Source organism: Triticum dicoccoides, chromosome 1B (assembly GCF_002162155.2).
Source record: "Triticum dicoccoides isolate Atlit2015 ecotype Zavitan chromosome 1B, WEW_v2.0, whole genome shotgun sequence".
NCBI classification, from domain to species: Eukaryota; Viridiplantae; Streptophyta; class Magnoliopsida; order Poales; family Poaceae; genus Triticum; species Triticum dicoccoides.
In genome coordinates, this window is record NC_041381.1 from 664,255,675 (window position 1) to 664,269,849 (window position 14,175).

General features: G+C 45.7%; 1 protein-coding gene and 1 long non-coding RNA gene across 2 annotated transcripts in view; one reads left to right on the top strand and one right to left on the bottom strand.

Annotated features, from left to right (window-relative positions):
* LOC119349504 overlaps positions 1–1,967 on the bottom strand; it is a 9,469-nt gene extending 7,502 nt beyond the window's left edge. Inside the window, exon 1 of the long non-coding RNA XR_005169443.1 lies at positions 1,859–1,967. This is a non-coding gene — a long non-coding RNA (uncharacterized LOC119349504). The remainder of the gene's footprint in view (positions 1–1,858) is intronic.
* A 10,532-nt stretch (positions 1,968–12,499) lies between these two features.
* On the top strand, positions 12,500–13,822 carry LOC119311723 (mitogen-activated protein kinase kinase 9-like). The gene has a single exon (XM_037587414.1). It carries the CDS (start codon positions 12,532–12,534, stop codon positions 13,570–13,572), a length of 1,041 nt encoding a protein of 346 aa, XP_037443311.1. The 5' UTR covers positions 12,500–12,531; the 3' UTR covers positions 13,573–13,822.
* The last annotated feature ends 353 nt before the right edge of the window (positions 13,823–14,175 follow it).

Below are 14,175 nucleotides of genomic sequence, written 5' to 3' on the forward strand. Positions count from 1 at the left end.
CATCCTCTATGTCTAGTCCACCAGCAACACCTCCAACGGACTCAACTGATGAGCAAACTCCATCACCAACATCATCTACTCCACCAGTAGCTCTATCAAGTCCTCCACCACCATCCTCGAGTACACCACCGGCTCCATCCATTGCCACACCACCTTTGTCTAGTCCTCCTGCTACACCTCCAACATACCAAGCTGATGACCAATCCCCTCCACCTCCACCATCATATAGTCCGCCACCGACAGCTTTAGCTAGTCCTCCACCACCACCATTGAGTCCACCAGCAATAGCACCAACCACTAGCGCACCTCCTCCATCTACTTCCCCATCGCCTATGTCTAGTCCACCAGCAACACCTCCGACCAACCAAGGTAACCACCCACCGCCATCATCACCATTAAGTCCACCTACCACACCTCCGATGTACCAAGTTAACCAACCACCGCCGCCACCACAATTTAGTCCCCCAGCCACATCTTCGACCTATCAAGGTAATGCCCCACCACCGGCATCGGCACCAGCAGCACTTAGTCCCTCAGCTGCAGCACCGCCACCTGGTGCCCCTACTGGCAATGGATGGGTGCAAGTTCAGAATTTTCATGACGCCCTATACTGGCAAATCGGGCGCTTTGTGGTGTTCAAGTTGGTAAACAAGAAGGACAACTCCCTTGTTGATGTGCTCTATGTGGGCATGCAACCTGCAGGAAAGGGCAACAACTACTTTCTTGTGATAAAAGTAGCAGATGAATATAAGAAGGTCGGCAAGTATCATGTGCTCCTATGGGGTGTGCCCGGGTCAGCAGATGAAGCATGGAAAGTATATTGGCTCAAATTTGTAGGATGATAAGCACATGGTGAAAACAAGATTATCTAGCTATCGACCATGCATGGCATTTCTAGGGAGAAGATATATAGACATTTTGTGGTAAATGTGCACCTGCATGGATTAGTTGATTTTTGTAGCTTTGAGGGGATTGATATCCAACTATATGTTCTGATTTCAGTAATAAATTTATGTTGTGTTCTCGTTAAAATTGCCTCAAATTTACAAAATATGGGTGGAGATATAATCATATAACTCAAAGCATAAGCACGCTTCACTGTACTGTCAGTTTGATGGTTGCCTTATACGTAATTCCTATTAAAGTTTTTTGCTTATCTATTGTTCATTATTCACCGTTCACCTGGACGACCAGATCCTTGACCTTCGTCACCAATTTCAAAGCAAAAAGAAAACTGAACAAGCTCAAATATTAACAACATGTAGCATACGGCAAGCAAATCCTTACAACCACCAAAAGGGAAGCTTCCCCTGCAACAGAGGTAAAAGCTAGCAGAATGCCAGCCAACAGAGACCAAAAGCAAAAGATAAGTTCAGTCAACTGCGGATGTAGTTTATAGAGCAACCATGCAGATGCAAGTGTGCAAAGAGGTTGCATTGACATGATCCATTGAAGAACCACAAGTGCAAGTGTACTAAATAACAGAACACGAATTCGATTACAGCAAGACACAAATAATTATTGATAGGTTATAACCGAATAGCATGAAGCAAGCAGGACCAGGTATATGAACAAAATTAAGAGTGCAAGAGGTCCCATTGGCAAGAACATGTGTTTATAATATACCAGGGATTATCAGTACAGTTGTAGAGAACAATTTCTATTTTGCCTTGTAGCCATATATAGGGTGAGGGACCGGTATAAAATACTTCACATAGACATGAGAGACAATTCCAGGAATATCAAGTGAGGACCTGTGATGGTGACTATCTGACATCACATAACAAAGCAACCACTGGATCCATGATGATCTCAACAAAATGCACATGTCTTGCATGCAGAGGATGTAACGCGTTACCTGCGAAAGATGCATGGTTTCAGCCATAAATGGTGGCTCAGATTCTTGCTGAGTGAGATCCGATGAAGGTTTTAGCAGAGTGGATATTTTACATGATCCAAGAAGTGCCTTTATTCCCAAAGACATATAGGTGGAGTGCTGCAACCAAATCAATAAAATAGTAAGCCTTAACAAGCAACAGTGGTCAACAAATCAATGGGAGTGACAGCCTGCAAGACTTCTCAACAGACAGCTATAATCTTGTCGTGCAGATAATTTAAAAGAGTATGGTAAAGAACGGCTAAGTAATTAAGCATAGGGGCAATAGCCTAGAATGACATAAAATGGAGGGTTGATGTCCAGAATAAAATGGTCTAGAACTTCATACTTATTCACTTGAGCCATAAAACGAGATACATCGAAAAAAGTTGGAGACCCATAAGAATCTCCTGCCGGTACGGGGTCACGAGTAACGACCTGAGACTTGTGAATTGCGATGCCAGCGGTGAGGCCGTGCACAGCGACGTAGGCAGCCGAGAAGAATCCCCTTCCGGCAGTAACCCGGCAGTAACGTGCGCTGGCACCCTCATCCCTTTGCCTCGGCGCCGCCATGGACAACCTGGATCCCTACGGCTTTAGCGAGAGCGACGACGGACTGACGCTGCTCACGTTTGCCGGGGCGGAGCAGCGCGACGTGATGCGACCGGTGGGGATGGAGGCGGGCGCCTCGGGGCATGCAGCTGAAGAGGGCGCCTGTGAGAGTTCGTGGGTCCGCCGTCCCTGCAGGCCCCGGACGCCGGCGCGCGGGCCAGGGCAGAGCGAAGTGTCATGCCGCGGCAATTCGTCGAACATGTGGTGCGCGTCCTCCGTGTCGAGCTTCCCGGAGCTCGCGCGCGTCGCGGCGGCTGCGTAGGCGGCATAGCGCTCGCGGCTGCGTGAGGGCGGTGAGGTGGAGGATGGGCAGGCGGAGGAATGGCGACGGCGGAGGCGGAGGGAGGAGCGGCGAGACATTGACGGGTACAGCCAATGTCGCTCCTGTCCTATGTCGCTCGTCTCATTTGTAGCAGTATCGTTTACTTCCTCTCTCACTGCTGCAACGAATTAAACCGAATTTCTTTTAAATCAAATTTATGCTCAACTATAAGAACGATTTAGAAGAATGCAACCCTTTTATTGAAAACCACTGAAATATAGTGGTAGCACGGGTACTTTACAAAATGAACCATATATCAATATGAAAAGTCTACGTAGAATGTAGTACTGAAATAGCCAATGGGTCTCGGGACCCATTGCACCTGATTTAAAAACAATAATTTAGAAATTGCAAAAGAAGTCAAAAATTTCTATAAAAAAATTTGGAAGCAATAACGGTATAGCTTTATAATCTTATAAAAAGTTTCATGAACAAGTGACTTGCGTGGACTCTGGACAAAAATAAAATTGTGAGTACGAAAAATGTGAAGAGTTTTTAATATTTATTATTTTCTAAGTTGGCGCTCTTTTCTCTCTTTACACATACCACACTAAGATCATGCCAACTTGGAAACGAGGCTATACAAAATTGCAATTTGCAGATTTTTTTTGTTTTTTGTTTCTGTGTTGGTAAATAGGGGCCTTGAGATTTCGCAGCGGTAAGCATGAAAATTGTATTGTTGCTTCAAAATCCAGCCATTCGCCCGGCCCATTCGCCCCCGCCTGCCCCCCGCGTCGCCCTCCCCGAGCGAGGCGACCGGGGCGGTTCCCCACCCCTCCCCCTCCCCGCGAGTCCCCGCCCCCCTTCCCCCTCGCCGCTGTCGCCGGTGGGTGCGGCGGGGCGTTGCCCGCGCGGCGCCCCGCAGTCCGGCGGTGGCGGCCCTCCTTCTTCCCCCGTCGCTGGACCCCGGCTCGGGCGAGCGGTCCTGGCGGCGGAGCCCTTCGGTCGGTGGCGTTTCGGCGCGGATCTAGACGGCGGCGGTGTGGAGGCGTTGCCCCTTGGCGGCGGTGATGACCCATGGCTTGCGGCGGTCGGCGGCGCCCGGCTGGCCCAGATCTAGGCCCTACGGGCCTGATCTGGGGCGGGGCGGGCCTGCTGGGTGGCCGCGGTGGGTTGTTCTCCGGTGGTTTCCGGCGAGCTCCTCGCGGCAGGGACGGCGGCTGCTGTGTCGCGACTGCTGCAGCACGGCGACGGAGCTTCACGGGCCCACGCTGGGCCTGGCCGGACAGGGGGGTCTGGTGTGCCTTTGCTGCTATGCCCGGTCTGCTACCGCCTAAGCCGGTGGAGGTTGTTCCCTCCCTCGTGGCTACGGTGCTGTCGGTCCTTGTCTTCGGGTGTCTCTTTTGGATTCGGCCGGCCTCGCTTCGTTGGCCGTGGTGAGACGAGGGCGGTGTCCTCGTGATTGTTGGTGCATGTTGGTGGGCGGCGGGTGTGGTGGAGCCGAAGGTTGGTCCTGGTTGGTGGGCGCGAGAGGTAGGGAGAAATCCATGTCGGGTCTTGCCGGCACCAACGCGGTGACACCTGCGGGCGCCGCCATCCTTCTTGAAGGGCGTCGAGTGACCCTCTCTCCCCCTCTACCCTCCGTGTACCGGGAGCCTAGGATTCGTCCGGGCATCAGCGTCGGTGGCTTTGGAGCATGGTGGTTATCTTCGGTGGGCGCAGCGATCGCGGTGTGTCGTAACTTTCATTGATCCGGCGTTGTTGGCATTTCTTCTCTTATTTTCTTTTGTTATTTCTTTTGGGCGTGCTTGTGCTGTTTGCCCCAGCGTGGGTCGGATTGTTGTTTGGGTGGTTGCTATATCAATATAGCGGGGCGTAAGCTTATTTCGGTAAAATTGTATTGCTGAATTTGAAACCGGGGTTAAACGACATAACCGTGAAGCTTGGCAAGACGAAGTTGAAGTTTACGATGATGCGATGAGCGTGCTTAAATGGGGTTGGTTACATGCCGTGTGGCTATCAGGCTGGCTAAGGGCAACACTAGCCAATCATTTATCCTATAATTCCTCATATGCTTTTTAAACCATAACTTTGAGTTATATAGTGGTCGGACCTAATCAAACCCCTATATTTTTTTTCGAGGAGAGAAAAATATTTACAAGAGAGGTTTAGTTGCTAGTCACGAGGTCACAAGTCGACCATGACATCGCCTCCACTCCACTCCCTAAACGCGATGTGCTACTAGGCTACGTACTCCACTCCAGTGGCTCCTGCCGTCCTCCAATTATGTAGATCCTGAAAGATAGCCTCAGTTACACCAAAGACATCTAGCATACTACTCCTATCAAAGACCCTAACGTTTATCTGCTTCCACAAAGACCAACATATGAACATGACCGTCGTATCAAAGCCTTTCCTGCTCCTCTTGGCTAGCCGCTTCCTTGCCCGTGCCCACCAGTCAGTGATCTGAGACTGCGTCGTAGGATTTTAAAATTGTCTATGTTTTTATCCTTTGTCGTCCACATTTAAAATAGTTGCATGATTTTCATCAATCATTTGAATGATACAAATTGATAATATGCACCAATTCAACATAAAAACACACATATAGTTCATTCAGTCAAACAATCCAAATTAAAACATGCATATACTTCATCCAAAAGCCACCAAATGGATCGAGTTTGATAAAAAAAACACAACATAGCATGTCTTCATGTCATGGACAAAGCCTTCTCAAATTCATACTACACGAACTCAAGCACTTCCGTGCTTACCACCACCACCACCATGGCCACCAGAGCCAACCTCCGATTGGGCCAAGATATCCCCACGAGTGAGTTCCTAATACTTTCTTGTCGTGGCATCCATCGTGCTCGGGTCCATGAACATGATAGCACAATCTTCTGCCTTCTTCTCTTTTGCAAGCCTCTCCTCCTCGAGTCTAATGTTACGATCCTCTGTTTTCATCTTCCTCGTTTGGGCCACCAACTTTTCTCTCCACTTCTCATCCTCCATGTACTTAACTTGTTCCACCTCACCGACTTCTCTTATTTGCGTTTAGCTCCCAAATCTTTCTTGGTCTCAATCATAGCACAAAGCTCCTATTTGTAGGTGTTGACGCTTCCATGCTTCTTCCTCTATTTTAGACTCTTTTGCCCATCCGGCCTTTTGTGAGGATGGAAAATTCCATCCTCTTCGTCATCGGCTTCAACGGATATGCTAATTTGTGACCTCTCTGTGTGGTTTCGAAGTTTCTTCGGATTCACTTCTCTTTGCCAACTAGTTCCTTGTAGCAATGGTGTCATGTGAATACCTTGTCACCGCCTTTCTTGTTGTGTTGCTTTGTATAGCTCTTGGATGAGAGGTCCACAATATGTGATTTGCACCCCAGTCGGTAATCATCAGTTGCATTGCTCTTGGATCACACCCCACCGGTGGGAAAGTGAACCTTGAGTGCGTTGGGAGCGGACGGTCACATTGTTGCAATAGTAGTCTTCAATCCTACTCAAAAACTTCTCCTTCATTTGATTTGTACCAACCGAGGCATCAGGCGAGAAATCCATCCAAGCAAAGCACAATGCAATGTCTCATCTTGGCTATAGTTCATTGTCCTTGCCCTCTTTGTGCTTGCTCGTGTCGCCACAGGATCATTGTCCTCCTTCACTTCGGGATCATCATCAAGTCCTCTCTCTTCTTCTTGATCATTCCTCACACAGTCATAATCTGGACCGTCAAGGCCGAGTACGTGTAATTCATCCAATTGAGAGAAAAAAAAGTTGCAGCATTATGCTCCTCCACACTAGAATCAACAGCAACAAGCACGTCACAAAATCGTCGCCGCAAACCATCTTCAATCATCAATATCCATAGCAAAAACTACAATCAACAACTTTTTTTTACCTCTAGGACATATCGTCGAACACTTGGTGACCATGGACCTCAACCTTGACCGTATCGCCGAACATGATGCGGAAGGAGTTGATGGGTGGCCGGACAAGGCGTTGGATGCTTTCTTCCATTTCTTGGATGATGCTCGGCAAAAAATGATTTTCTAAAATCTGGAAAATGATGAAATCAGAAAATATTTGCGAATTTGAAAATAAGTTCACAATTTTCAAGTTTTTAATAAATTTGAAAATTCACGAATTTTAAAAATGCTCACAGGTTTTAAAAAAGTTCATGAATTTCAAAATAATGTGAATTCGAAAAAAATCAAAATTTGAACAATAAAACAATTATTCCCAAAAAAACTCACAAATTTGAAAACATGTTCACGATTTAAGAAAATATATTCATGAATTTGAAACAAAACGGTAAACAAAAAAGAGTAAATGAGAAAGAAGACAAAAATGAACAAAAAGTAGAGTAAAGACCCGATCAAAAACATAAAAACACAAAAACTAGAAGAGAGAAGACCCACCTAAAGGCTTCACAAAACCGAAATGAGTGGTGCAGCTCGATCGGCCCACTAAATTCGACTGCTCGGCTGCAGTGGGCGCCTCGTACCGGGTGCGACTATGTCTCGCTTAGAGCGAGACCTAATGCAGCCTCGCGTCAAAAAAACTGCGACTATGGGCGGACCAGCGCGGACTACAGTCCTTCAGCGCTTTTTTTCTTCTCCCGTTTCCTTTTCATACTTTTGCATTAGTTTTTTGCTTTATTTTTCACATTTTCTATTATTTATAAATATTCAAAATATCTATTTAGAAAAATACACAAAAATGGAAAGGTTAATAATGTTTTTTAATAATGTTAAATGTGTGTACAAAAAATATTTCTACTGTATAAGAAAATTGTAAAATGTTAATCATGTATTTGAAAAGAATGTTAAACGTCTACATAAAAAGTGTACCTGATATATGCAAAAAAATGTAAAAGAAATTAGGAAGACATCAAAGCATAGATATGAAAAAATATTAACCATGTATTTGAAAAATGTTAAACATATATATTCTTGGTGTATGTAAAAAGTAGACATAAAAAATATTAGTTTCCACAAATGCTAATCATATATTTCAAGAACTTAAATATGAGCAAAATTGTTCCGTATGTATAAACAAATGTACAATGTTGTGAAAAAAAGTAGACATAAAATAATATAGTTTAAAAAATGTCAAAACATGTATTGGAAGATGTTAAATGTGTATAGGAAAAATGTTCCTAACGTATAAAAACACAATTATAATTGTGTATAAAAAAACTAAACTTCAGGAAGATATGTTTAAAAAATATTAATCATGTATTTTTCTAAAGATGTTTATTACCATAAAAAGTTCACCGTGTATGTTTAAAAAATCTTGTCCATTTATTTAAAAAGTATTCAAAACATGTATTAATAGAAAATGTACATTGTGTATTTGAAAAATGTTCAAAGCGTTTCAAAAAACGTGTCACATGTACACTACAAATGTATATGGTGTACTGAAAAATGGGACATTTGTTTAACAAAAAAGAAACCTATGTAAATGAACAAAGAAACAAAGTAAAAAGTAGAAACTCAATAAATCGAAAACATACAACAGAGAAAATGGAAATGATGAAAACGAACGCAAAAAATGGAAACGGTGAAACCCGAGAAGGAAACAAGAAAAGAAAGAAACCTTGAAAAGAAACAAGGAAAAGTGAAGAAAAACAAACAAACAAAAGCAAAACAAATCCAATGAAAATCAAGAAAAACAAAGAAAACAAAAGAAAAAGATAACCTAGTAAAAATCGTGAAAGAAACGAAGAAAGCCTGTGAAAAAAATAGAGAAACAAAAAAAAACTGAGAAAACCATGAAGAAACAAGGAAAACTTAAAAGAAACCGAGAAAGCTCAAACCAAATGAACAAAGAGTAGCTATCGAAGGAGAAAGCCAGTGAACTTAAAAATAGAACACCGAATCAGGCCTGTCGAGTAAACGATGGGAGAGTAAAACACTCGACGCGAGATATTCTTCCATCTTGCTATAAGCGAGACATAGTTGTCGCGCCTCATACCAATTGCATTGTATCTGTATTTGATGCTTTACGTGCCCAGTATCATATTTCTCCATATGGATATATTAGTGGCACATAGGTAGGAGAGCCCCCAGTTGACACCCCGTGCATCAAAATGCTAGGCAAACGCATAGAGCTTCCATGACTAGGCTGGCCTATATTAGCGGTATGTACTATAGATTATGTTACTAAGTGAGCAAAAGTAATTCTGACACCGCTACTTCCATAAAGATGATTAAAATATCATCTTCCTAAGGTTTGGAGTGCCTAAAGTTCTTATTATTGATGGTGGATATCATTTTATACAAGGGATTTTTAGGAGGATCCTATGTTTTTTTAGAAGGAGGATCCTATGTAAGTATGGAGTTACACCTCGCGTAGCATCTCCCTACCATCCACAAATGAGTGGGTAGGTGGAGTTGTCAACCAGAGAGTTAAAACAATGCTTTAGAGGATGGTGCAAAAAGTCAAGGACGAATTGGGCACGAAAGCTCAACGACGTGCTTTGAGCATATCACACTGCCTACAAAATTTTTATGGGTATGATGCCATATAAAATGGTCTATTGTAAGGGGCATGTCATTTACCTTTAGAATTAGAGCATAATTTTTTGGGCCATTTTGAATTTAAACCTCGATCTTAAAGAGGTCGGAGAAAAGCGATTGTTATATGTACATGCTCCAAATGAATTTAGAAATGAAGCTTATGCAATTGCTTGCCTGTTTAAAGGAAAGGTTAAGATGTGGCATGACAAAAGGATCTTGAAACAAAAGTTTCACACTGGAGACAAAGTTCTCCTATTTAACTCCCATTTTAAGTTGTTTCCAGGAAAGCTTAGGTCCAGGTGGGAAGAACTAAGATCAAAGAAGTTCATAATTTAGGAGATGTATGGTTCAAGGGGGATAGAGTACTCTGCGGGTCGTAAATGGAGAATACTTGAAGCTGTACCTCGCAGATGAACAATACGAGAGAGAGGAAATGAACTTCATAACGATCGAAGAGGCTATGTCACTCGAGAAGGCGGCAGGCAATTCGGTAACTAGAATCATTAATAAAACTCTAGTCTTCAGTTATAGACTAGGAGTGGATTCAATAAAAGTTACTAAAGACATTTGAAGTTGTTCTAATTTGGAAGTTAGACCTATGAAATATTTTTCCTTTGGATCTAAAGGAGTGGATTCAATAGAAGTTACTAAAGACCTACCATTTGAAGTTGTTCTTATTTGGGAGTTAGACCTATGATTTCTTTTTTCCTTTGGATCTAACCCCACAAGAAGAAGAGAAAATGTCCTCAAGATTTTTTTTCTTAAACAAAAGCAATTCAGGACAAAGGAGGGTGCAAGGTACACGTACCTCTGCTCATACCACACGAACGAGGAAAGTCCAAAGAAATCAAGCAATCAATGACATTGTCGTACTGTCGATTGTACCGCTTGGAGGAGGAGACAAACAGAAAGTCTCATTTTCTAAGATGGGCAAGGTACGAGCAACTGCGCTTGTACCATTGCTCGTATCGACCGACAACACCAAGTTACAAAAGGTATGGTTTTGAAGACAGCTTAGGGTACGAGCGGGTGAGCTCGTAACAATGGTCGTACCAATCCTCAACTTCATCGGCGGGTTTGAAAAAAAATCAGGTTTTGTAAATTATTCATTTTATAAAGAAATGTCCGGTTTTAAAAAATTGTTCATAAATTCAAAAATAATAGTAGCACTATTGAAAATTGGTTGGAAATTTTGAAGAAATGTTTCTGCATTTCAATAAGAATTCAGAATTTCATAAACATGTCTCATTTTCAAGTTTTCCATATAAATTCAAAAAATGTTCACATTTTCAAAAAACTTTCCTGGTTTTCAAAGAAATTGCTCAAATATCCAAAATTGTTCTTGTTTCAAAATTTCTCACATTCAGAAAATGTTCATGTTTCTAAAAACTGGTTGTGAATTTAAAAAATTGTTCGTGCTTTTGTAAATGAAATAAAATAAAAAACCTTAAAAAAAGGGTCACTTCATTGTACGGATTGCTACAGTAGCTGATCCGCATAAGTACGGGAGCACCTATTTGACACTTTGTGCATGAAAATGCTCAAATGTTGGGCAAATGCACAGACCGTCCACATCTAGGCCGGCCGTTATGTACTGTAGAGATGACCCCAAGCGATTTTCTTTTGTATTTCGAACATTCTTATCAAATTTTAAAATGTTCTCTAATTTAAAAATGTTTTCTCACAATTTTTATAAAAGTTCATGAACTTCAAAAAAAGTTCTCAAAGTTAAGATTTTTTTCTCAAACATAAAAAATATGCTTATTTACTATTTTTTGAAGAAAAAAGAAGGAAAAAATAAAAAATAAAGGAAAACTAAAAGGTTAAAACTGGAAGAAAATCAGTGGGAAGAAAATAGCATTGAACATGAAAGAAACGGAAAAACTAGTAGACCCAGCTACTTCGCACCCTATGTGAATGGGCCACAATTTCACGCAACTTGAGGATACCACGTGCCTTGCCGTGGGAATTACTTGATGAAAATTGGGTTTAACAGGAGAATGAGAATTAAAAAATAAAAACACATATAATTTATTATATATTTATATTTAATTATGCATAGTTATAACAATATTTACTTAATATAAATAGAATAATTGAATGGATTTTTTTTTCATGCGCGGTTGAATGTTGTGGTGGGCAGTGGCGAGCTACGTTGAAACAAAACAAGGCTATGGCCCGCCCAGGATTGTACCAAAACAGTGAGCCTAGTGCTAAAACTCGGCCATGCGGATAGAAATCTTAGGCTTAACCTTCAGTTTGGCCCACCCAACTTATTTGTTGTAGCTCCGATACTGGTGGGTATGCATGATTGCATGTTAAGATTGGGCCTTATCACATTCATAATTGTATGAAATGCCCATGAGCAAAGATCAAAACCAGATGGCAACGGCTTGGTCTAAAGATCAAGAAGAATTTCAAATGAAGGCTATCCAAGAATTGAAGAACACTTTTTTGCGGATACATGCCTTTGAGATTTCGCGAGTGGTAGGAGAACAAGATTGTTGGATCTAAAACATGCGCCAAATGGACTCGCCTTTGAAGCCCGAGTAGGATGAAGTTGAACCGACATAGTTGAGGACAACAGGACGAGCCAGATGGAGCACAACCCGTGGCGACGGCACACGGATGTCGACCGAAGGTTGGTCACCCCCAGAGGAGAGGTTGCCATTGGCGGCACGGCAGCAGTTGTCCATGTCGATGGCTATGCCGATGCAAACCGATCTTTCGATGAAAGTACATATATGTATTTTTTTGCTTGACTGTACATACTTATGTTTTTCGATATATTTGTACCAAAAGTTTAGGCACGCTTTTTTTGGATAGAAATAAATGTGGACCAAAAGTAGAAGGGGGCATTTTCCACGTGACACGGCATGCAGCTCATGTGCTGTGCACAGCACAGGTCGGCCCTGCGCCGTTCACGCGCGGAAGCACAGCCTGTGAATGAAAGAGTAAGTAACAAAACTGGAAAAGTGGAACGCGACAATCGTGAGCTGTGGACTGCGCCACGGTTTGGTTTGAACGACGATGACGACGGACGGCTCTTTCCTTCCTTGGTCTCTACTCCAAGTCGCTTTCCAACTCCGATCCCTCCTCCTCTCTCCGACACTCGGTCCACCGCTGGCAGTCGCTGGCAGGTGGTCCCCATGGACTCCTGTCCTTGCCTGCGGGCCGCTAAAGACGGAACAAGAACGGGCCGGGCGCGTCCGGCCGAGCTATAGCTGCTTCTGGAAAAAACCGCTGGCCCGCGTCCGCATGGCGCCCGGCGGCACGATGCCCCCGTGCGCGCCCCACCTCATGTTCCGCCGCCCGGGCCTCGCCGCGCCTGCGCCTCACGCCGTCGTGCCGCCGCCTGCCGCCGCTGACATGGACAAGGAGGGGGAGGAGCGCCGGCTGAGGCTGTCCGACCTGGAGTGGGTGGCCGACCTCGGCGAGGGCGCGAGCGGGGTGGTGACCAAGGTCCGCCTCCGCGGCGGCACCGCCGGCCCCGCGTTCGCGCTCAAGGTGGCCCACTACCCCGACGACACCGACGCGGGGAGGGAGCAGGACGAGGTGCTCCGCCGCGCGTGCGGGGCCGGGCCGCCGTCGCCGTACGTCGTGCGCTGCCACGCCGTCCTCCGGGGCGCCGGCGGCGAGCCCGCGTGCCTCCTCGAGCTCATGGACGCCGGGTCGCTCCACGACGTCCACCGCCGCCGGGGCGGCCGCGGCGGCCTCCCGGAGCCCGCGCTCGCCGAGGTGGCCGCGCGCTGCGCCCTCGGGCTCGCGCACCTCCACGCGCGCGGCGTCGCGCACCTCGACCTCAAGCCCGACAACCTGCTCGCCAGCGCCCGCGGGGACGTCAAGATCGCCGACTTCGGCGTCTCGCGGATCTTCTCCCGCGACGGCAATCAGCGCTCTACCCGGGTCTCCGTCGCCGTCGGGACCACCGCGTACATGAGCCCCGAGCGGTTCGCGCCTAACGCCCAGGCCGGCCCGCGCGGGGCCTGCGCCGCCGACGTCTGGAGCCTGGGCGTCACCGTCCTGGAGCTCTTCTTGGGGCACCGCCCTGTCCTGCCGGCCGAACGGACGCCGTCCTGGAAGATGTTCAAGGAGGCCATCTGCTACGGGGATCCTCCGTCGGTGCCGGACAGCGCGGCGGCGTCGGCGGAGCTGCGCGGGTTCGTGGCCGCGTGCGTGCAGAAGGATCCCCGGAGGCGCGCCACGGTGCCGCAGCTGCTCGCGCACCCGTTCGTGGCGCGCCGGGACGTCGAGGCATCGCGCCGCGCGCTACGAGAGATTATCGTGGAGACCATGTAGGATATCGGGACAGAGACAAGATCAATTGTATTCTTGAGATGAACTCTACTACTGTTGTTCTTTTTGAGTTATTTGTAGCTTGATTATGGTGAAGATTTCTTTGGTCAACCTGAACTTTTAGACAAGCTAGGTACTCCTTTTTCTTATCATGTTTTTTCTTTGTCTCTCAAAATGGATTTGACAATCCCAAAAGTAGTTTGGGCAATGCTACACGATCTGCCCGATGATAAATCAATTTAATGGGCTACCTTGGCAATCGTGAGATGTCTCCGAAACAGCCGTCCAATCTTTCGACCCAGCCAGTTGAGGATCTTTGCAACAGCTACCTTGTTATGTTTAGAGGCTTTGCAACAAGGACCTTGTCTCAAGGTCCGCCAAGATAGCGGCTGACCGAGAAAGGCCACACCCTCTTGGCCAGAGCGTAGGCGGAGCAAGCTGCTCCGCCATGGCTTCAGTGTCTCGGTCATGGAGCACCGTCGCTCGCCAGAGTTGCTGCTTCTCCTCAATCTTAGCCCGTGAGTAGCTGCCAGCTCCACTTCAGCACCATGTCAGCAACCTCTCACGTTGGGCGCTCGTTCGGCGTTTCCTGCAACTGCAACTATG

Excerpts from the sequence above, each read along its gene's own strand:
- LOC119311723 (XM_037587414.1), top strand. The coding sequence starts at position 12,532 with ATGGCGCCCGGCGGCACGATGCCCCCGTGCGCGCCCCACCTCATGTTC.